Raw genomic sequence first — 24241 nt, forward strand, 5'->3', positions numbered from 1 at the left:
GTAAATATGTATTATTTTATTATTATTATTATTACTATTATTATAAATAGTTTTTATGTATCTTAATTTTTTCTAGCAAGATGGGATGGCACAAGGAAGACTAGAGAGTTGTTTAGTTGTAGAAAATTACAACAACATATCCAGGTTTTATTTCACTATGTGGGGTTAATTACATGAATTCTAGATTTTCATATATTTCTATTTTTTGTCCTATCTTCATTTAAGCCCATATATTTCATATCAAACTTTAATGTCTGTCTCAAAATCTTTTTAGGTCTGCCTCTATCTCTATTTTTGACTAATTATTCTATTTCATCAACTCTTCTCACATGAGCGTCTCTTGATATTCTTCTCACACGACCAAACCAGCTTAGCCTAGTTTCTCTCATATTCTCCTTGATTGGCACTACTCCTACCTTATTACGAATAATTTCATTTTTAATTTTATCTTTTCTTGTATGATCGCACATTCATCTTAGCATTCCTATCTCCGCTACGCTCGTCTTTTGCCCATGCTGGTATTTGTCTGCCTAATATTCTGAGCCATACAACAAGACTGGTCTCATAGCTGTCCTATAAAATTTTTCTTTCAGTTTTAATGTGATTTTACCATCACATTACACTCCTGATATATTTCTCCATTTTAGCCAACTTACCTTAATTCTATACGTGACATCCTCGCAAATTTCTCCATCTTTTTGAATCACTGATCTCAAATATTGAAAATTATTTTTTCTTTGTATGATTTGGTCTTCCAATTTTATTATAACATCCCCCACTCTTGCATTCTTACTAAATTTACATTCCATATATTCTATTTTTTTCTACTTAATTTAAATCCCTTAAATTCTAAATTGTTTCTCTACAACTCAAGTTTAGTGTTTACTCCCTCTTTTGTTTCATCTACGAACACTATGTCATTTGCAAATAGCATACACCACGACACCTCTGTCTGAATGTGTTTAATGAGTTCATCCATTAGTAAAGAAAATAAGTATGGACTTAGTACATAACCTTGATGCAGTCCCATTATAATTTTAAAAGTCTCAATATCCCCTTCGCATGTTTTGACTCTTGTCTCTATACCGTGATACATGTAACACCCCGCCTTCCCGGGGCGATACGTAACATAAGATTCCGGAGATATTTTTTTCCAAATAACGGAAACCCAACATAAATCGTTCCCCGAAGATCCCGTTACACCTTCTCAGTATATCAACTATGAATCATCAATAAACTAAGATAGGTTCATTAACTCAAATGCGAAAGCTAGATCGAAACCTCAATAAACCATAACTGAAATCACTTTATTTATATCATAAAGTTAACCAATGTTTACATGACATCATCAAAGTAAACAACATAATTGAAATGACATAATATAAAACATCTTCTAATCGTCGTCACTCCTCGGCAATTTCCTTTCCCTTTGCACAGCTGCCTTCACCTGGAACGTTTGAATATTACAAGGACATAGTCCATATTAGATAATGAATCATCTAAGTGAGAGTTCAAAAACACGTTTTCATGAATGAATGCAAGACATGAAATAAATCAATACACCCGATAAGCCCTAGCCTAAGAGAATCCCTAGCGCTTAACCCTACCACGGGAAAAGAGCAATCTCTCTTAAAAGCTATGCCACCATACCGACTTGACGACACGACGCAATTCTCGCTTAAGAGGGGCAAGCCAACACATCTCTCCAAATTACGTTCCCACTCTAACATCTAGGAACCACCATACAATCCCAACTCTAAGATTTCACATGGACCACCTAATCATCCTAGTGCAACTTCCCTGGCCAAACAGCCTGACATGAAAACTAAGGCGGTTATCCCAGCATACTCACCAGCACGAGATACCCCTATTATTCTGTCACGCCCTTGGAGAATTACGGCTACACTATCCAGACAACATCCTAGGCTGACATCCCACATGAACAACATAGTATGGACCGCCTAGTCATCCTAGTGCAACTTCCCTGATCAAACGACCCAACACGGAAACCAAGGTGGCTATCCTGACATGCACACCAGCATCAAATACCTGTATTATTTCGTCACGCCCTTAGAGAATTATGGCTACACTATCCAGACAACATCTTAGGCTAACATTCCATAAGAACACACAAAACGTAAGACAATGCCATATTTCACAATTCAATGCATCATATAAACAATATTTTATAAAATGCAATGCACAAATTCAAAACATTTAGGGATGAACCTCTCTCACAAAATCAACTATCACCAATTTGAAAGGAAACCCCAACTCTTGGTGTATCGATGCAAGGATTTTATTGTTTTTAAAACTTTTTCAAAAACATAAATAATAACGCAACGGAAATAAATTCAAGACCACCTTGCAAGACTTGGTTTCCTATGACCATATGCAATACAAAAATTAAACCATGCCAAATATACCTTATGATGGTTTGAAGTTCGGTGTAAAGGTTGGAACTTTTCAAGATAGCAATGGTTGCACACCAACAGCTTCCAAACAGTTAACTAGTTAGACCGAACCGTCCCTCAAAAGCACGAGGGGCCTAGTTAGTCCACACTTACTACAAAAAATTGAGGGATTTACCCACACACGTAAATGTGGGTAAAAATCACCTTATGTGTCAATTATAATTTTTCTTCACACATAATGCAAATGTCAAGATGTGTGGGTAAATGGGGGTTAGAAAATAACTTTTACCCACACATATATTCATGTGTGGGTAAATCTTAATATATTACCCACACATATATGTGTAGGTAAATATTTTTATATGTGTAGGTATTTTTATATCCGGAAGTTATAATTGTGACGTGGCTGATGACGTGGCTGCTGATGTGGCTAATGACGTGGCTAATGATGTGGCTGATGACGTGGCTAATGATGTGGCTTTAATTGGATGATGATGTGGCGTGACACGTGTATTTGTTTATGTGTAAGTAAAGTTAAGATTATGTGTGGGTAATAATATTAAAAATAATTTTTTTATGTGGGTAAAAATTTTATGTGTAGGTAAAAAAAATATTATGTGCGGATAATAATTTAAAAAAAAATTAAATGTGTGGCTAAAAAAAATATAATGTGGGTAACAAACATATTATGTGTGGGCAATAATATAAAAAATAATTTTTGTATGAAAGGATAATTTCCATGTAGCTAAAAACCATATTATGTGTGGACAAAGCTAAAAGGTAAGTTTATAAACAATTACCCACACATACGTAATATTTTTTAATATGTGTGGATAATATAATCTAAAAAAATTTTCGAAAAATTATCCTACCAACCTCTAAAAGTGAAGGGAATTTTTTTTGCCAAAAATAAGTGTGGGTATATCAATTTACCCACACATAATAAATATGGATAATGTAATGAGTTTGTCTAATTTAATCACCCTCACATATTACCATTATGTGTAGGTAAATACCCACGCATAATATGTGTGGGTAACTTATATGTGGGTAAGTTTAAAAATAATTACCCACACATACATAACAGTTATTAATATGTGTGGGCAATATAATCTAAAAAAACTACTACATCAGCTAATACGTGAATACCCACATATATATAACATTTGTACTTATGTGTGGGTAAAATTTTAAATCATTACCCACACATGAGTAACATTTATTAATATGTGTGGGTAATATAATCCAAAAAAAGTGCCACATCAGATAAATTTTTATTGAGAATTATCCCACCAACCTTTAAAAGTGGAGGGAATTTTTTTCACCAAAATAAGTGTGGGTATATCAATTTACCTACACATAATAAATGTGGATAATATAACGAGTTTGTCTAATTTAATCACCCACATATATTAACATTATGTGTGGATAAATACCCACGTATAATATGTGTGGGTAATTTATGTGTGGGTAAATCCCCTAAATTCTTGTAGTGACTCCAAGTAGGGAATAAATCCTACAACTTAGTTTATGTGCTAGCCAATCTAAGTGTAGGAGATGAAAGATAAATAGATTTCAAAAAACTAATAGACTTTCTATTAGGTTGGACTTGCTACACTAGCAACAATGGAATCAAGAGAAAAATTGAGAGTAATGGCTAAGAGAATTCCAATAAGAATGAGAAGCATAAGAGCTTATGGCCAAATGATTTCGCATACCTTCATTTCTCTACATGATTGTAACACCCCGCTTTTCCAGGCACGTTATGACTTGGGACAATTCCGGGACAAATTTTTTTTTTTTCTTTCAAACACTAAAGCTAAACCACGTCATACCTCGAATTCGTCCCAGAACTTCCAATCCCTTTTTCTCGAAAGAGAATCACTATACATATTAAATGCGGAAGCAAAGATCGAAACCTGATATCTTAACATTAGTCATAAATAAATTCTTACATCTTCAACATTCCTCAAAACGTTCAGAATCTAAAGTAGCAGAACTTAAATACAGGGGCTACGTTACATACATTTCATTTATTATGCACTCTGCTAAGTGCCATTTCATGCTTCATTCATCCTCGTATCTACTACAATCTCCACCTGGAACGTTTGAATATTCCAGGGGTAAAACCCAAGTTAGATGATGAATCATCTAAGTAAGGGTACATAATGCTATGTCATGTGTGTATGCAATGTCTTACCTCGTAGGTATCAATTGCACCCCTCATGCTACCTATCATTTTAGCGGCCACCTCTTTCGAAGCCGAGGTGTATGGGTGCACCCTTGGTAAAGCAACGGTGCCAGTTCGTACTCCCTACGGCCTCAATGCGAGTGATCAATGATATCAATGTGTATTTATGCATTTCATAGTCATGTCATGTATGCAGTCTACGTGATGGATACATATCAGGGCATGTCAATATGATGAAAATATTTTCGAGGAACATAAATCACTTACAAACAAAGTACTAACTTTAATTGGGGAGTACCACTTACCTTCTCAAGCTTATCGAGCTACCTTGATATTTGCACCTGTCTCGAAATTCGTGCATCACCTCGATTTGCGTGTCAACCTCAAAATTTGCACAAGTCTCTTCAACTTAAACCTCAAAGCATCCTAATCACCATAATTATTTAAATAAACATTAAAAAATATTTTTCCATAATTTCTGGCATTTTCTTTAATTTTCTTTCTATTTCTTCATAATTTTCCTCAATAAATCCAAACTAAATATTTCTAAAATATTTTCTTAAATATTCTTCTGCGAAAATTCATAAAATAATATTATTGAATTTTTGGAATTTTCTAAGAAATTTTATTTACCTTGACTTAGCCTCTCCGACTTTCTCAGTATGCGTGCCATATTCTCAAAACGCATGCCCGAACAATTTTTTCTTTGCCAAAATCTCCGGAATAATAATAAATCACCAAATCCTATTTTTTCTTCTTTTTTTTCTTTCTTTTTCTTTTCTTTTTTTTTTTCTTCTTCTTTCTTCTCTTCTTCTTCTTCCTCCTCGCGCCTCCCCTGCCATGAGCCTACAACTTCTTCTTTTCTTTCTTTCTTCTTCTTCTCTTTTTCTTCTTCCTTCTCTTCTTCTTCTTCTTCTTTTTCTTTTTTTTTTCTTCTCCTTCTTCTTCTTTCTTTTCTTCCCCTTCTTCTTTCTCTTCCTTTTTGCATGAACCGCCATGCCCACCGCTGCCCTCGCCAACACCAGCCGCAGCCGCCCTCGCCGCACATTGTGACTGCCACCACTGGGGGTCTTCCTCGCGGCCACCTACGGCCCCGCGTCCAGCTGCTACTCGCGGCCCAGCTCACTGTGCGTTGGCCATGGCTACCGCGGTTGTGCAGCCATCTTCGACTGCCCTCGGCCTCGCCTTGCCGACCTTCTCCGCTGCCTCGAATTGCCGTTATTGCTCCGCTCGTTGCTGGAAGCTTGTCGGCCACCCCTACCCCTCTTGAGCTCGCGGCCATGGCCGCTTGCTGCCACCGAACACCTCTCCCTCTCGCAATCTCCTTCTCTCTCTCTTCTTCTCGGCTTTTCTCTTGATGCTTCTCAATCGGCCAAACCATCCAATTTATAGATCCCTTGTCTTGGCCACCAATCCACCCATGTACATATATATCACTATTGAATGCTTGGCCATCACGCACTTAATCAGAAAATTTCCACAAATCTCGTAGTTTTTTCCCTCAAATCTCGCTGCCTCTTCCTTAATTCTAGCTGCCATATCTCTCCCTAAATCCTGCTAAAATCCCTTCAGTCTTGCACAAATCTTGGCCATAAAATTCTTGCAGAGGTGCCCAGCTACATGTAAATATATATATATATATATAATGTTATATATTATACTATATTAACAACAATTTTATACATTTAAACCTCAGATTATATCATAAATTTATTAGAACAATTCTCTAATTGCAACTATGCCCTTAAATTTTGAATCTATTTGCATTACAATACTGAAAACGCAAAATTAATAATCCAATTCTTAGTTGAAAAGGATGATTTCGCCCCAGTGTCCTTACCGGGCTGTTGTTTCATTCCGAAACCACTGAAGGGTTGCTCATTACGCAAAACGGAAGCCCCCCTAGGGTTCTGTTAATTTTTCGGGAGTCTCCTACAACGATTCGATTTTTCAGCCTAAATGGCAGCTGTATTTTAGCTGTACCGAAAACTGTTCCCGATCCGATTTATTTCGATACCATAAATCCTAACTCGAAACGTATATCGAGACCATATCATTTTTTTTAGATAATTCTACTCCGAAACATTCTCTGCAGTCGATTCGACAACTTAATTTATCGTTAAACTGATCTTTTGGTATTCCAAACTCATCGAAATTACGTGGCAACTTCATACGAACATGGGGTATTACAATGATCACCTATTTATAGGAGGAGATGGCTATATTATTTTCAATATAATATATCACATATATTATATATAATGAAAGTGCACTTTTCTTTTCAATATAATATATCATATATATTATTTGAAGTGATCATTCCATTTCAATAATATATCATATATAAATTGAGGTGCTCTTTCCATTTTTAATAAAATATATTATATATTATATAAAATGGAAGTGCATTTTTCTTTTAAATAATATATCATATATATTATTTCAAGTGCTTTTTCCATTTTAATAAAATATATAATATATTATATAAAATGAAAGTGCATATTTCTTTTCAATAATATATCATATATATTATATATATATAATAAAAATGCTATTTTCTATTTCCATATAATATATCATATATATTATATAGAATGAGAATTCTCTTTTAATATCTATATAATATATCATATAGAATGGAAATTCTCTTTTAATATCTATATAATATATCATATATATTATATAGATAATGGAAATTTTCATATATTTATTTTAAATTAATTCTCTCAATATAATATAATATATGTATAACTATTATACATAAAATATTATATAAAAATTAATTATCCAATAAGAACCACTCTCATTATTAATATCCCAGTAAAAATCATTAACCCTTAATGAATATTATAACTTTCATCACTTAATTAACCACTACACTTGGATATGCATGTGACCTTCTAGGTTCACCACTAAGTAGCAATCGAGACACGTCAAACTCTTTGACGTCAACCAAACACTTTAGTCTACAATGAGGATCTCTCAATTTCCCCGATGTAACTCGAAAGACCCTGAGTGACAACTAGCATTATGTTAGGGCGATCCTACCAGTAATGAAGTCATACTTCTTAAGAAGCTATTTGGGCTTCCAATTCCCGTGTACTATAATCCTTCCATCGATTAACAACGCGATCGAGTGAGAGTCATGGATCAATCAAACTCACTAACTCGATAGCTATGCCAAGATCTAGTGTGGTGTGATTGAGATGACACATCGAAACACTTTTCGACATTAGAAACACCTTTTCAATCATGTGTACCTTGGCCAGGGATTTATACAACCATAACCACCCTTGATCGCATAGGATGTTCACCTCACGCCGGAGGTCGACGGATTCCATTAGCAATCACCTATCTCCATATGCCATTGCACAGGAACAACGCAGTGCATCTCCCACCCGGTAACTGAATGGTATTTAGCAATGGCAAATTCCTGACACCGACATACAAGACAACTGTGTTGCTTCTGGTCTAAGGACCAATAACACGATCGAAGCTTGTGATAGATCATAGATCCCTCAAGCCATGTGATCTATCACGTGCGTCACATTCAGTAAGCGTTCCACTAACACCTACCCACATGTGTACTATATCCATCTCATGGATTATGGCATGCGACTCGCCATTCTTTATCATTAGTATCTCATACTAATCAAATGTAGTATCTCATGTGTCAGTCCGTACTCGACTAATCATAGTCCTCATCTGAGAAGTCTAGGGACTGCGAATAACCATTAAGACATCCTTATTACAAAGGTCAATTGTCACATATTCTCAACACTTAAGAATAAGGCCTTTAACAGGAAATCTAAGGACTCATTCATATTAATGATTGGAGAGCTATGAATGAAGATATGGCCTTAAATATGAAAACATATTTTATTATATATTGTAAGTATTACATCATTAGTCCCATAAATATAAATGCCAGATGCCATCTAAATCTAGCATTAAGGTATTAACACTAGCACGGTTATCGTTTGCATGCAATAAAACCATTTTGCATGAAGTCACAACACATTTAGATAGAACAAACACCAAGTTTTTAAGGTAGAAGCACCAGCAGTAAACCAAGTTTTGGGGGCGAACACTCACCTCGAATGAAACTCAGAACACTTGAACCTTGTGCCCAACCTCGACTTTTATGCAACTCCTCAAGTATTTTGACCAAACCACCTCCTTACACGCCCTCACACGCTGCCCAAGTGTTCTGTGCGTGTGATGCCTCGCGTATGCTTTAAATGCTCTTTATCCACTAAACCCGAAGCACTCTCGTCTAGCACGAATTTATCACAACTTCAAATGAGAGAATCCTTAGCCATAAACCCCCTATTTATAGGTTTTGGAAACTTAGCCACCAAGAAACACATATCCTACAATCATTTCAAATCTTCCAAAATCTTTTCCAATCATTCCAAATCTTCTAAAATCTTCTGCAATTATTGTAAGTCTTCTAAGATATTATATAATCATTACCAAATCTTCTAAGATATTATATAATCATTACCAAATCTTCTAAGATATTCTGCAATCATTCTAAATCTTCTAAGATTTTATATAATTATTTTCAAATCTTCTAATATCTTTTGCAATCATTCTAAATCTTCTAAGATTTTTTGCAATCATTCTAAATCTTTCAAGATATTATATAATCACTACTAAATCTTCTAAGATATTCCGCAATCATTCTAAATCTTCTAAGATTTTATATAATCATTTCCAAATCTTCTAAGATTTTCTACAATCATTCTAAATCTTCTAAGATTTTCTACAATCATTCTAAATCTTCCAAGATATTATATAATCATTACCAAATCTTTTAAGATATTCTGCAATCATTCTAAATCTTCTAAGATTTTATATAATCATTTCCAAAACTTCTAAGATCTTCTGCAATCATTCTAAATTTTCTAAGATTTTTTGTAATCATTGATATCTGAATCAAATCTTATTCAAATCAAATCTTTATCCAAATCAAATCATATCCAATCAAATCTTATCCAAATCTTGTCCACAATCCTTTAAAATATCCTACTTCCTCAAGTATCTGAATCTAAAAATCTCGAGTGTTACATCCGTTACGATCATTTAGTTTTCTCAACCTGGTAGATAACTATATTAGAAACTGTTCCCGATCCAACTTCTTTTGATACCTAAAATCATAACTCGTATTACTTGTCATTACCATACTATTTCCCTTAAAAATCTAGGGTCCATGGTACTCCTTCCGGTCGATTCGGTAGTTAGTTAACTAAATTTTCAAATTGATTTTCAGTTGCTTGAACTTACTTGACACTTTGCAACATGGGGTATTACAATACATGTCCTTAAGGGCTTGTATATAGGCTATTCAAACTCATTTCTTCTCTAAAACCCTCAATAATACTTCTCTAGGGACCCTATCATATGCTTTTTCTATATTTATAAACACCATATGTAGGTCCTTCTGATGATCCCGATACCTTTTCATTAGGCGCCTCAGTAGGTATATAGCTTCCATTATTGGTCTACCATACATGAAACCAAAATGATTTTCTAAGACGTTTATTTCTTTTCTGAGCCTTTACTCTATTACTCTCTCCCAGAGTTTCATGATATGACTCAATAACTTAGTTATTCTATAATTTTCAAAGTTTTGAACATCTTCTTTGTTCTTGTATATAGGAAGCAAAGTCCTATTCCTTCACTTATCTGGCATCATTTTTGATTTAAAGATCGCGTTAAATAATTTTGTTAGCCAAGAGATGCCTTCTTCTTCCATGCATTTTCATGCTTCTATTAGTATATTATTCGGTCCCACCGCCTTATAATTTTTCATCTTTTTTAATACTTGCGTTATTTCTTTTGAACTTATGCATCGATAAAATGTACAACTCATATTCCCTTCAGAGTTACTAAGATGTCCGAACCTAATTCTTGTGTCTCAACCATCATTGAATAATTTTGTGAAATACTCCTTCCATCTCTCCTTAATCGCTCCCTGATTCATTAATACATTTTAGTTTTCATTTTTTGTGCATTTCACTTGGTTTAGTTCCCTTGTTTTTCTTTCTCTTATTTTAACTAATTTATATATATCCCTTTCTCCATCTTTTGTATCAACTTGTTTATATAGATTCTCATATGCTTTTGATCTTACTTCACTAATAGCTCTTTTTGTTGTCTTTTCGCTTCTTTATAGTTTTTTAGGTTTTCTTCATTGCTGCATTGATATACAGCCTTATAGCAAGTTTTTTTCTTTCTAATTTTCAATTGTATCTCTCCATTCCACCACCAAGATTCCTTAAGATTTGGGGTTCTACCATTTGTCTCTCCAAGAACTACCTTTGTTGTGTTTCCTAGGGCAATAGCCATTTCCCTCTACATTTGGTTTCCTATCCTTTTCCATTCCATTCCCTTCTACCCCTTAATTTTTCTTTGAAAATTAATTGTTTCTCCCCCTTTATATCCCACCACCTAATTCTTGGATTTTGTTTTATGTCATTTTTTCTCTTTCAATTTCTTACTTGGACGTCAAGTACCAAAAGTCTACGTTGAGTAGTTAAACACTCCCTCAGTATTACCTTACAATCTCTACAACATAACTGATCCTCCTGACTCATGAGACAATAATCTATTTGGATGCTTGATGTAACATTTTTATATGTGATTAAGTGTTCGTCCTATTTTTTGAACCTATATTGGTTATGATGAGCTCATATGCCATAACAAAATCTAGAATAGACTTACCCTCATTATTAATTTCCCCGAATCCATACCCTCCATGTACCTCTCTATAGCCGCTTCCGTCTCTACCCACATGACCATTTAACTCACCTAACCCCGCTTATGGTGCATATGTACTAAAGATATTCATAATTATTCTTCCTAAACCAACCTTCACCATAATAATCATATCCCTTATTCTCTTTACATCCACCACCTCATCTATTAAGCTTTTATCCATAATAATCCCTACTCCATTTTTCGCTCAATCATTTCCTGTGTATCATATTTTATATTCAGTTTCTAATAAAGTTTTTATTTTTTTCCCTACTCATTTCTTCTCTTGAAGGCACATAATATTAATCATTCTCCTAATCATCATATCTACCACTTCCATAGATTTGTTTGTTAATATTCCTATGTTCCATGACCCAATCCTTAATCTATGATTTTGATTTCGGCTTCGACTTTGAATTTGATTTTGTTTTTGATTTTGGTTTTCATTTTGGACTAGTTTCTTTACCCGCATCTGTCCAAGCAAAGGCGAGGAGCCTTGCTCATTTGTCACTACATCCGAGCGCCGATGCAGCGGCCCTAACTCACTTGACACTACACGCGGGCAGTGCAGCGTGTCGCTATGAATGGTTATGCCCCAACGGTTCCAAGCCTGGATAAAAGAGGACGGTTGTATTAAGTAACCGACAACCAACGTAAAATCTAGTCGGATCCAAAACAAGTTGTAGAAAATTATTTTAGTATTTTATTTTAAATTTTTAAAAATTTAAAAACTGTGTTAAATGTTAAAAGTACAAAAAAATAATTTTCAATATGAAATATTTGTTAAAAAAGTAGAGATGTTAAAAGTACACGAGCAGTTGAGGTGCGTGAAGGCGCCATCATCTTCTTCTTCCTCATTCCCAATATTGGAAACCTCTTTCCTTTCTTATTGCTGGCAACCTCTCACCTTTCGCGCGACCTCTCGCTTTTTTTTCCACTGACGGACCCGAGTCCCTCTTTCTTTACCGCCGACCAACCTCTGGTCTTGCCTTCTTCTGTCGGTAGTCATTGCCTCTCTCTTGCTCTTGCTCTTTATCGATGGTTTCTAACGGCATGGGAGGCAAGCAGTTAGTCAGTTGGTCACCTTTTTCATGCTGGTGGTTAATCGGGGTCGGGGGGTCAATGATAGCAACAGTATAGGCCAGCAAATCTAGGTCAAAGACATGGAAGGTGAGTGGTCATTCGGTCTGACAGCATGGGAGGTGAGTGGGCAACAACGATCCGGTAGCGTGGGCGGTCATATTTCTCATTCGTTACTAGCAGGGAGGTGTATGACATTGGATGTTGTTGCACCCTTCTCAGTCGATTCGATAATGTGAGAGGTGGGCAAGCAACAACGGTTAGGCAGAGTGGGCAGTGGTCATCTTCCCTGTTTATCGCCGATAAAGAGGTGTGTGATGTTGGAGGCTGTTGCACCCTTATCGATTGTCTTTCAGCAGTTGTCTGTCGCCAGCCCGCCTCATCTCTTGTAGTTTCAAGGCACGTGGCGTCTTCTCATGGGCCTAGTTAATGTGGGGCCCACATCAGACTGTGTGTGTAACTCACGCACAATACTTGCTGGACATAGGTGTGTGATAGTTACAAAATCAAAAGTTGAGGGGTATAATAGATTTAACTTCAAGTTGCGAGGCCAAAATGGATTTTTTCCCAAAGTTAGGGGCATTTTTGTGCCTTATGCCAGGAAAAAATTCCCTCTTTAATCTCTTCCTAGATGAAAATGTTTTTTCAAATTGAAAATATGTTTTTGATATTTTTTTAATATATTAAAATGGACTTCAAAAATTTTTAAAATTTGAAAAATAATCTGAAACTATTATTTAGAGTTTCAAAATCAAAAGCATTTTCAAAATGTGAAAATAATGTCTCCTATAAATTTTCACACTCGAGGGATGCTCACCCAAACCCAGTGATGGCTCGGTAATGTCCGACGTTGGCCATGGGACGAAAGACAGTGATTCGGCACCAAGTCTCGAAGTCCTTGGACTCCCCAACGTCTTTTCCTCGATGACTTGGCTCAAGTTCCTTAAAAGTTCCTGCGCCTCTTGATTAGTGACCAAGGCTGGGGTCGCCAGAACTCCAGTAAGTTCCCCACCAATTAGCCTTTACCTCTTTCGCGACGCTAACAGAGCTTCCACGACATCAACATGCTCCTCCTCTAATGGAAACACTGGAGTATCCAATGCAGTAAGCTCGATAGAGGTTGGGGAAGCCACTGTGCCCCCTATTAGGCGACTTTTAGGTGGTCGGACGCTCTTCCCCTTAGTAAGCCTTCTCGATCCCCTTTAGACCCTATTCAAAAATTGGGCCAGCAACCTTCTTATGCTGCACTCGGCATTGAACCTTCTCCTTGGTCAAACTTGGAGCCATGGTACCTAAGATGACCAAGATAAGTCGGCATAAGCAATGATAGACAAGAACCGTACAGGGCAAACGTAAACCAAAGACACAAGAAACTTACTCATGTACTATGCTAACGTATCTGGGTCATCTCCAAGCTCGACGAGTTTAACTGACTTTAACTGTGGAAAGGAAGTGAAGAGATCCACCTAGGCCAGCCCTTCCAGATCTTGATTCGCGTAGTTAATCCTGGACATGACGGTCAGCTCCAGTTGCCAAAACAAGGGATACCTCAGAAGTGTGTTAGCATCTAGGAAAAAGGAAAACTCATTCTCCGTCGAAGATACCTTGAAGAAGCCGGCCTTGAAGTGCTTATACGAGCTGTCATATAGCTTTAACCATCCATTTCCTCGAAGACTATTTAAAGAAAACTAACCCCCTTTGCCTACTCCTTTCCACTGGGTCGGAGCAACGTGCAACATTGAAAGAATTGAGTCGTGAAATTCGAACAAAGGCAACCGCAATCGAAGACGCGAGAAAAATGCCTTGTACATGAAGATCGATTACCCGTCTACCACAGAGTTTGATTCCATATACATGCATTCTTCGTTTTCGCAATGTCGGCACACGAACAACTCATCTCCCTCTTTGGTACTAGATATGGAGATTTGCTGCCTCATTTCAACCACGCAATTAGGAGCGTCGAACTTAGAGGCAATTTTGGATACTTCATTGCTTACCCATTTGAAAGTGGGGGGATGAGAGGACGATTCAGCCATTACTGATTGCCTAAAGAGTGAAGGTCTGCAACATAGCAAGGGAAGAAATTGGGACTAAAGCGTTGCAACCCCTGAAGGTGAAAATTGCCAAAATGCAAAAGAGATCACAAAAGGCATTTAAAATGATACGAACAAACGGGAAGATATGAGTATTTATGAAAATCGTTGGATGCATCTAACAGATGGAGACTATTCGTCACCAAGACAATCCCTCGGATCATACCACCAGTCTAACAATTAATACACTAGCAAAATGTCCACATCGGGTAATGGGTCAACTGTCCCTTGAGCACATGCCATCCTTTCAAATTTCGAGATTTGGGCAAATAATCATTAACACGGCCTCATGCTGAGCTTCTTGTAAAGCTATACTCCTTCAGGGCCACCCTTAAACTATAGCAAGGTAACCCTCGATAGCTTAGCCCCGTTACCGTCTCAACCAGGCATGACGGCCTTTGAAGCCTGAAACCATTCAGGTCATGACGTCACCCAAAGAATGTTCATACATCATCAGTCGAAACACTTCAGCCCTAAGGATTATATCCCCACATCTCCAACCAGGGGCGATTGAAACAAAAATGTTGTTTAACTACATATACTTAAGCTTGAATGCTCGCTTTGCGACCAACCGACCTGGGGAGATGTGGACTATTTCGATCCAATCTCAACACCCCGCCCACAACCCAATCTCAGCCCCCGACCTGAGGCCCAATCTTGGCCTTGCCCCAGCCTACTACAACAACATCATTACAGCCCCATGACTGGTACTCTCGCGCCTACTCAAGATCCTATCCTTATTAATGGCAGATCTCATTCTCATTGATGACGGATCCCATCCATATTAATGAGTGTCTCGTCGGCACCATGTCACCTGAAAGTAAAGCGAGATCGCTATGGGGCAAGTAGCGTAGTTCAAAAAATTTTGAATCTTACCCCGATCCCGGGGATTGGATCAACGTCAAAATTAAATCATTCACATACAAATAAAATAAATCTAACCTTTAGATTTTCGAGTCATTCGCTGATTCGAGCCGTCTAAGCGTCCGGCCTTTAACTCGTGATACACGACACGCGTCCGTTAGCAAGGAGAGCGGAATAGGAGTGTTAGCTCCTTCTCTTTTTTGCGACTTGTGTACGGATGGAAAAGAACGCCCACGTTTCAAATCGATGCCAAAAAGAAACGGGGAAGATTGAATGGCATTTGTTTTTCAACTCTTGAAAAACTATACAACCAACCATTAATTTTGGGCAACCCATAAAGGGATATTTATAGAGTTACATTCTAGGGTTTCTTAAATCCTAATGAATTGGGCTACCCCGTTAATCCTAGTTCAACTAGAATCTTAAATAGGCTTATTGTAGTCCAACTAGAAATATAATTAGTAGCCCAAATCCATTTATAAAATATTTAGCCCAAATATAATTCAAGCCCAAATATTTATTATTTAATATTTGGTCCAAATCTAATTTAGCCCAAATATAATATTTAATGTTTGGCCCAAATCTAATTTAGTCCAAATATAATATTTAATTTAATATTTGGCCCAAATCCAATTTAGTCCAAATATTAACTTAAGCCCAAATATATTTTATTTCCTATTTACCACTCTAACAAATAGAAAATTATTAAATTAGAAACTCATTCCTAATTTAATCAATTTCCATTTTAGGAAACTCTTTCCATTATGACAACCCCTCGTCATTACGTCTATTTGTTCATTTTTCGTGAGAATCTACGACAGCATAACTTCTTGCCGAAATGTCTCACTTAACCATACGTCCGCTCTCCTGGTTTAAGCCAGAGACCGTGTCTATTGCGCATGACTCATTAGGCTTTCGAATATATTGGCAATGTGTCGGTACGAACACAAAAAATAAGATTGGCCTCTAGTAAGGCGTCATGCCTACCCAATTACTCAGAAGGATTCATAATCCGTAAATAACCTTTCACGAGCATGATTACCGTGTAATTCGATCATTTCATCAATGTATCTTATGTGATCTCAAGTTGGTGATATGTTGCTTGATTACGATCACATAAGTTTTCTTCAATCATCCGGATATCTTCACTTAATAGAAAGTGAATCAATAACTCCTTATTGATCTCTTTCACCATGGCCATGGATTTAAAGTGAATATCCACCGAAGGCGCCTTAGATACATCATCCTCTATCAAGGGATAGACGAGTCCCATCTTAGTTATACACCCATCTCCATAAGCCTTACGATATGCCCAATGATCGCCCACATGCAGCCTTTATCTAGCCTATCGAAATGATGTCAAAGCATACTGGTTTTCTTATGAGATGACCGTGACAACCTCAAGTCCAAGAATTAGTTACATCCAATATTTAATTTATAGATCAGGGAGCTCGTTGGTGCCGGATATCCGGTTCCATTACCCTGTAAACATACGATGCATGCATGCAAGAGGACTTCTCCTCCTTCTATATAAACTAACTTTCTCTAGAGCCAAGGTATGTTCTCTTCTACCCTACCAATACTTTGTCAATTTACTCTCTTACTCACTTGAGCATCAAAGTGTTTGTAGGTGCTAGTCACTACCCCCCTCCCCTCGATGGACTGATCGCCAGAGCCCATTCTTTGGCATTGCAAGCCCACCTCTGAACATCATTTTAGGCCGAAAGGAACAATTTTGTATAGTTGGTGTTTTAAAGATGTCCTACGTCCATAGATTTTTGGACTAACCATCTTTGTTATGTCAATGCTAAGTTGCTAACGGTGAAGTCGACGTGTTTCACACAATAAATTGAATCTTGTACGATAAGAATGATTAGTGCAAATGATCACAAAGACATCAAGAAAGCTTGTTCTTGTTTACCTGATTAGGTAAGGAAATGCAAGTGATATTGTCTCTTTTTCCCTGTCTTTTTATTAGTCACTTCAGTATGAAACATTCCAGAAAGTGGCACTTTCTTTTCTACCCATTTACCATTTCATCTAATTTATGTAGTTGGAAAGCCATCTTAAGCAGTTCCATTTACATGTTTTCAGAAACCCAAGATGTCTGCAACACCTGATGAGGTGAGTACACTTTCTTTTATTGTATCATTTCACAGGCAGCAACACTTCATTAATAGTTTCAAGTTCAATAGTTGGAACGCAAGGTCCAATTTGTGGGTTATGCTTCCGTCTACTTTATAGAACTAGCCTAGTTAGGATAAAATTACAATTGTGATAAGTTGCGTTATATATTTCTAAAGTAAAAATAAACCTCAATAAAAAGATAACAATCCCAACCTTCTAAAATGAAAAATCCCATTATTTGGGTTTGTTATTTTTGCTTTTATATTTTTTCACTAGTTTTTGGTTAATTATTTCTAGCAAGATGGGATGGCACAACAAAGACTAGAGGGTTGTTTAGTTGTGGAAAATGATTTTAGTTTTTTTAATTTTATTTTATAATTTTAAAATTTTTTAAAAAATGTGTTTAAATGTTAAAAATATAAAAAAATAATTTTCAATATGAAATATTTGTTAAAAAATTAGAGATGTTAAAAGTACACGCGCGATTGAGGTGCGTGAAGGAAGCACCATCATCTTCTTCTTCCTTATTCCCAGTGTTGGCAACCTCTCTCCTTGCTCATTGCTAGCAACCTCTTGCCTTCCATGCGACCCCTCACACTTTTCATTGTCGACCGACCCTGGTCCCTCTTTCCTTGTCGCCGACCAACCCCCGATATTGCCTTCTTCTATCGGTAGTCACTATCTCTCTCTCTCTCTCTCTCTCTCTCGCTCTCGCTCTCTATCGGTGGTTGCAGGTGAAGTAGGAGGCAAGCGGTCGGTCGGTTGCTTGTCTTCTTCATGTTAGTGGCTGACGACAACGTCGATCGAGGTTGACGATAGTAACGATGTGGTCGGGCAAATCTAGATCGACAATGTGGGAGGTGGATGGTCTGTCAATCCGACGGCATGGGAGGTGGACGGGCATCAACGGTCTAGTAGCGTGGACGGTCATCTTCCTTGTTCATCGCCAATAAGGAAGTGTGTCCCGTTGGATACTATTGCACCCTCATCGGTCGGTCCAGCAGCGTGGGCGGTGGTTGTCTTCCTTGTTCGTCGTTGATAAGAAGGTGTGTGTCATTAGAGGTTGTTGCACTCTCATCGGTCCTCTTTCGATGATTGTCTGTCGCCAGTTCGCCTCCTCTCTTGCAATTTCGAGGCACGTGGAGCCTTCTCATGGGCCTGATCAATGTGGGGCCCACATTAGATTATGCGTGTCACTCACGAGCAATACTTGCTAGACTCAGGTATGTGATTGTTACAAGATTGAAAGTTGAGGGACACAATAGGTTCAACTTCAAGTTGAGGGGGGTCAAATAGCCTTTTACCTAAAGTTGAGGGACATTTTTGTGTCGAAAAAAATTCATTCTCTAATCTCTTCGTGGATGAAAATGTATTTTTAAATTAAAAATGTATATTCGATATTTTCTTAATATTACAAAATAGACTTGAAAATTTTTTAAAATTTCAAAAATAATCTGAAACGATTATTTAGCATGTTTGATTGTAATTGTTTTCCATAGAAAATGTTACATCAATGAAAAATTTTCCATACTTGCATGTTTGATTGATTAACATTTTCCATGGAAAATTTTCATGGTACAACACATTGAAGCATGTTTTGACTCATTTTTCATAGAAAATTGCAACTAAGGGGGAGATGGGAATTGTTTTCTATGGAATTAAAAAATATTTTCTTTTTCCATCTTTTTTCAATTAAATACACTTAAGGTGCGTTTGATAGGTATGGAAAATGAGGTTGGAATTTATTTTCCACCCAAATTTCAAGAAATTCTATCAAACAGTTTTTTTTTTTTTTCCCATGGAATTCGAATTTCATTTTAATTCAAAAAGTGGAGATTTTTTTTGAAATCAAGGAATTGGAATTCCATAGAATTGAAATTCCACCCCATTTTCCATTCTCCAATTGTTTGATTTCATTATCTAAAATTTAATTCTAGGTAATGATTATCTAGAAAACAAAAATCACCCCACCCTCTTAAAAAATAAATTTCATGAAAATAAGTTTTAAATATTTGTACCATACACATATTTTCTATAGAAAAGTTAAGGGTATTCAATTATTTTTATAAAAAATATTTATAATAATTATATATAATTAAATATTTTTTATGATAAATATATGCTATCAAATACACGCTAGAGTTTCAAAATCGAAAGCGATTTGGAAACATTAAAATAACGTCTCCTATAGATTTCCGTCGATCAGGGGTTACGTTACGGTTGGATTAGCAACGATTTTCGTTGCCCCCAGTTGGGGGCTATAATAGCGCCCGGTGACGGTTTCAAAAGGGCAATGACCGTCTCCTGTAGGGACTAAAAACCATGTTACCACCAGTGACCCATATTTAATAAGACCCAAACAGTTAGGCGGCAGCGTGGCTGTATTGGCCAATCATGTTTTGGAATTCATGTAGTTAGGTGACAGGCAGTGTTCTTCTTTCTCATCTGTAAAATTCAATTTTATATTTCAGAAGTTGATTTGCCAGTGGAAGTCTTTTCTTTTTTCATTTTTTGCCTTGGCCATAGACCATAGTACTGGGACGACAAGACGGCCATAGAGGTGGAGGGGAGAAGAGAGAAAGGGAGACTAGACATTCTGGCAACAATTAGCAATCCGATGATGATTTAACAGTAACTGGACTTCCAATGGTGCGTGTTGGAGATCAATAGAGAAAGAGAAGTTTGAAAAATGGCCTAATGGTCAATTCGCGAAGCCTAATAGACTTCTTATAAGATAGACCGCAACTCCTTCCTTTCCATGACCCTAGTTGCATTTGAGTCCCAACTTAATCAAAATATCAAAGCCCGCTCTCTGTCTCTCTCCTGTAATTCAATCATATCTAGTTCTATTATCACAGCTCCTGCACGAATTTTTCTTAGCAGAAATGGGTTCCATGCTGATAGTTTTCTTCCTGGCCTTCTCCCTCAACACGCGTCTCTCTTTTGGAGCTGACACCATCTCTGCTAACCAATCTCTGTCCGGGGATCAGACAATTGTCTCTGCAGGTGGGAATTTCGAATTGGGTTTCTACGCACCAGGTAACCCTTCCAAGTATTACATATGCATGTGGTACAAGAAAGTGTCCACTAGAACTGTAGCTTGGGTAGCTAATAGAGAATCAGCCGTCTCAGATCACCGTTCCTCACAACTCAAAATCATAGATGGCAACTTGGTGCTTCTCAATGAGCGGAAACTCCAAGTTTGGTCCACCAATCAGAGCTCTACAATTTCGAATTCTGTTGTAGCAGTTCTTGGGGATGATGGTAATTTGGTTTTGACAGAAGGGTCCAAATCCAATTCCACAGAACCACTTTGGCAAAGTTTTGATCACCCAAGCGGTACTTGGTTGCCTGGTGCCAAGCTCGGATATAATTGGGTTACTAAAACCAATCAACGCCTTACTTCATGGAAGAATTCTGAAGATCCTGCTCCAGGGATATTCTCTCTTAGTCTAGATGAAATTAATAGTGAGTATCATATAATGCGGAATGGGACTAAAGCCTACTGGACTAGTGGTCAATGGAATGGGCAGTTTTTCAACAATGTTCCTGAAATGAAGAACATTATTGGTTATAATTATAATTTTAGCTTTATCAACAACAAAAATGATGAGAGTTATTTCACATATTCTCTCGATGATCCTTCATTAATTTCTAGATTTATCATGGATATATCCGGGCAAATAAAGATGGTCACATGGGTGGAGAACAGCAAGGCGTGGAATTTGTTTTGGTCTCAGCCGCAACGACAATGTGAAGTTTATGATTTCTGTGGGGCATTTGGCACCTGCGATGAGACGACAAAAGAAGCTTGTAGTTGTTTGAAAGGTTTCAGACCTAGGTCGGACAGTGACTGGAATTTGAATGATCATTCTGGTGGGTGTGTGAGGAATTCCCAATTACAGTGCGAGACTTCTGGTGCTGCTAATAAAGAAAGAGATAGGTTTTGGAAGTATCCCAACATGAACTCGCCTGAAAATCCACAAACTGTGGCTGTTGGCAGTGAGGCAGAATGCGAAACTTCATGCTTGGGTAACTGTTCGTGCACAGCTTATGCTTATGACAGAAATGCTTGTTCGATTTGGATTGGCGAGCTTGTGAACGTGAAACTACTCTCAGGAAATGGAAAAACTCTTTATATTAAACTCGCTGCCTCTGAGTTTTCGAGTTCTAAAAGTAACAAGGGTACTATTATTGGAGCGGTTGCTGGTTCCATTGTAGTGATAGCCCTCCTGGGTGTTGTTTTTGCGGTTTTCTGGCGGCGGCAAAGGAGGTCAGTTGGATCGACAAAAGCTGTAGAGGGTTCATTGATTGCATTCGGATACAGAGATTTGCAGCATGCAACCAAGAATTTCTCTGAGAAACTGGGGGGAGGAGGCTTTGGCTCTGTTTTTAAAGGGACATTACCTGATTCAACTGTTGTAGCTGTGAAGAAGCTTGAGAGCATCATCCAAGGAGAGAAGCAATTCCGAACAGAAGTCAGCACAATTGGAACTATCCAACATGTCAATCTTGTTTGGCTTCGTGGGTTCTGCTCTGAAGGCAACAGGAAGTTGGTGGTGTATGATTATATGCAGAATGGCTCCTTGAATTCCCATCTTTTCCATGAAAAGGATGAGAAGGTTTTGGACTGGAAAACAAGGTACCAAATTGCACTGGGGACGGCTCGAGGGTTGGCTTATCTCCATGAGAAATGCAGGGACTGTATCATACACTGTGACATAAAGCCTGAAAACATTCTTTTAGATGCTGAATTCTGTCCAAAAGTTGCTGATTTTGGACTTGCAAAGCTTATGGGGCGAGAATTCAGCAGGGTTTTGACAACCGTAAGGGGAACAAGAGGCTATCTTGCACCAGAGTGGATATCTGGAGTAGCCATAACTTCCAAAGCTGATGTTTTCAGCTACGGTATGATGCTTTTTGAGGTTGTATCGGGAAGAAGAAATTCTGAGCACACCGAAGAAGGGAAACAAAAATTCTTCCCAACCTGGGCTGCAAATGTTGTCGTAGAAGGAGGCGATGTCCTTGACCTACTAGACCCCAGACTGGACAAGAATGCAGATGCAGGAGAGCTAAGGCGAATCTGTAGAGTTGCTTGTTGGTGCATCCAAGACGATGAGAACCATAGACCGACAATGGGTCAGGTAGTGCAGATCCTGGAAGGGATTCTGGATGTGAACCCACCTCCGGTTCCACGATCCCTCCAATTCTTCGTTGACAACCAGGAAAATATAGTTTTCTTCACAGAGTCATCCTCTGGCCAGAGCTCTGAACCTCCGAGCAACACTTCGACTGACTCCTCTCAGGCAAAGAGCCCTGCATCCTCGACAGATGCCAAGCCCTGAAGGCCAAAAGGGATTATTAGTATATATAACATGCATGTTCTTCCTTTTTTGTGTTTTCCGCGTCCATTAGAGCATCATTTTACTTTCACGAGCAAGATAAGACCTCAAAGGTTAAGAAAGCTGTTTAATGAAATCCCTCTATCTAAATGCAACATTGAAATGATGTTTAAGACCTAGTGGTAGTGTACACCTAATTTAGAACTCGTTGCATAAAATGCCAAGGATTTTAAAGTCATGTTTTTTTTTTTTTTTTTTTTGTTGCTATTTTCAGGACATTTACAGTTTTTAATTTTCTAAAATAGTGAAAATGTATTTACTTTCATATTTTAAAAAATAAGAAAAAAAATTGTAAAGAAAAATTAAAATAACAAAAAATTGTTTTAACTATTTTTATTATAAACATGACAATGAATTCAAAATTTTCAAAATGCGAAAAATGCTACGGACAAAAATAACGTATTTTTTGCAATCTAAAAAAAAACACTCAAAACATAAAACTAGAAATGAATTCAAAACTGAAAATTAAAATACAAAGAGAACAACTCTTAATACTCTACCTTACTTATGTAGTGTTTATTAACAAAAATATGAGTAAATTCGAAAAATATTTTAATATTATTTTTATACAAATTTATTTTATTTATTTTAACAAACATTACCTTAGTGAAATAAGGTTTTTAAGACTTATATGCCGCTCACCTTCTCATTTATAAAATAGAACAAACCCCTGTCATTATTTATTTACATTTGAAAAAAAATTAGAATTTAAGCCTTGTTTGGAAAGGGTGAGATTTGGGACTATTTTCTATATTTGTCATTATTTACCAACTCTTGTCAAATAATATTGTAATGACTTAATTTCATATTACAAGTATATTGGAAAATTTTAATTATATTACTCGATCTCATGAACAAAATTATAATTTAACAATATGTTCTTCTTAGAACCCAACAAAATCCCCTTTTTGGAAAATGTTGTTTTTCCTTTTTTATTTTATTTTATTTTTTATTTTTTGGTGCAACCTAACTCATGGTTGTATTCTTTTAATGGTTATTTTATGAGTGTAATCAATTATTTAGTTTTAAACTAAATTAAAGAAAATAAAAAAATTGGCAGTTATCTCTTTTAAATGTTATCTAATGTATTTATAGTTGTTAAACAATGACATGGCATGTGGGAATGTTAGGTCGGTTGTTCAATTAAATAAAAGTTTGTTTATTACTTTATAGCTATATACTTGTTTAATTTATAAATGAATTTCTTGTAGTTAACTCACATGCTACACAATACACTGATAATTTCGTTGCAAGAAGAACAGGAAAAAAAAATCTTATTAGGGGATATGGTAGAGGGCATATCTGCTT

The 24241-nt window shown here is 36.9% G+C and overlaps 1 protein-coding gene across 4 annotated transcripts in view; it reads left to right on the plus strand.

Moving 5' to 3' along the window:
• The window catches only part of LOC127811005 (G-type lectin S-receptor-like serine/threonine-protein kinase At2g19130), a 38398-nt gene extending 15337 nt beyond the window's left edge, over positions 1-23061 (plus strand). Inside the window, exon 2 of one of the 4 annotated variants that reach the window (XM_052350678.1) lies at positions 22676-23061. In XM_052350678.1, coding sequence (XP_052206638.1) covers positions 22676-22876 — 201 coding nt within the window. In that variant the 3' untranslated portion in view covers positions 22877-23061. Of the gene's footprint in view, positions 1-20537 lie in introns of all 4 variants that reach the window. The other 3 variants (XM_052350682.1, XM_052350679.1, XM_052350677.1) reach the window with 3 other exon arrangements.
• The last annotated feature ends 1180 nt before the right edge of the window (positions 23062-24241 follow it).

The sequence above is a fragment of the Diospyros lotus genome, chromosome 10 (genome assembly GCF_014633365.1).
Source record: "Diospyros lotus cultivar Yz01 chromosome 10, ASM1463336v1, whole genome shotgun sequence".
NCBI lineage: Eukaryota > Viridiplantae > Streptophyta > Magnoliopsida > Ericales > Ebenaceae > Diospyros > Diospyros lotus.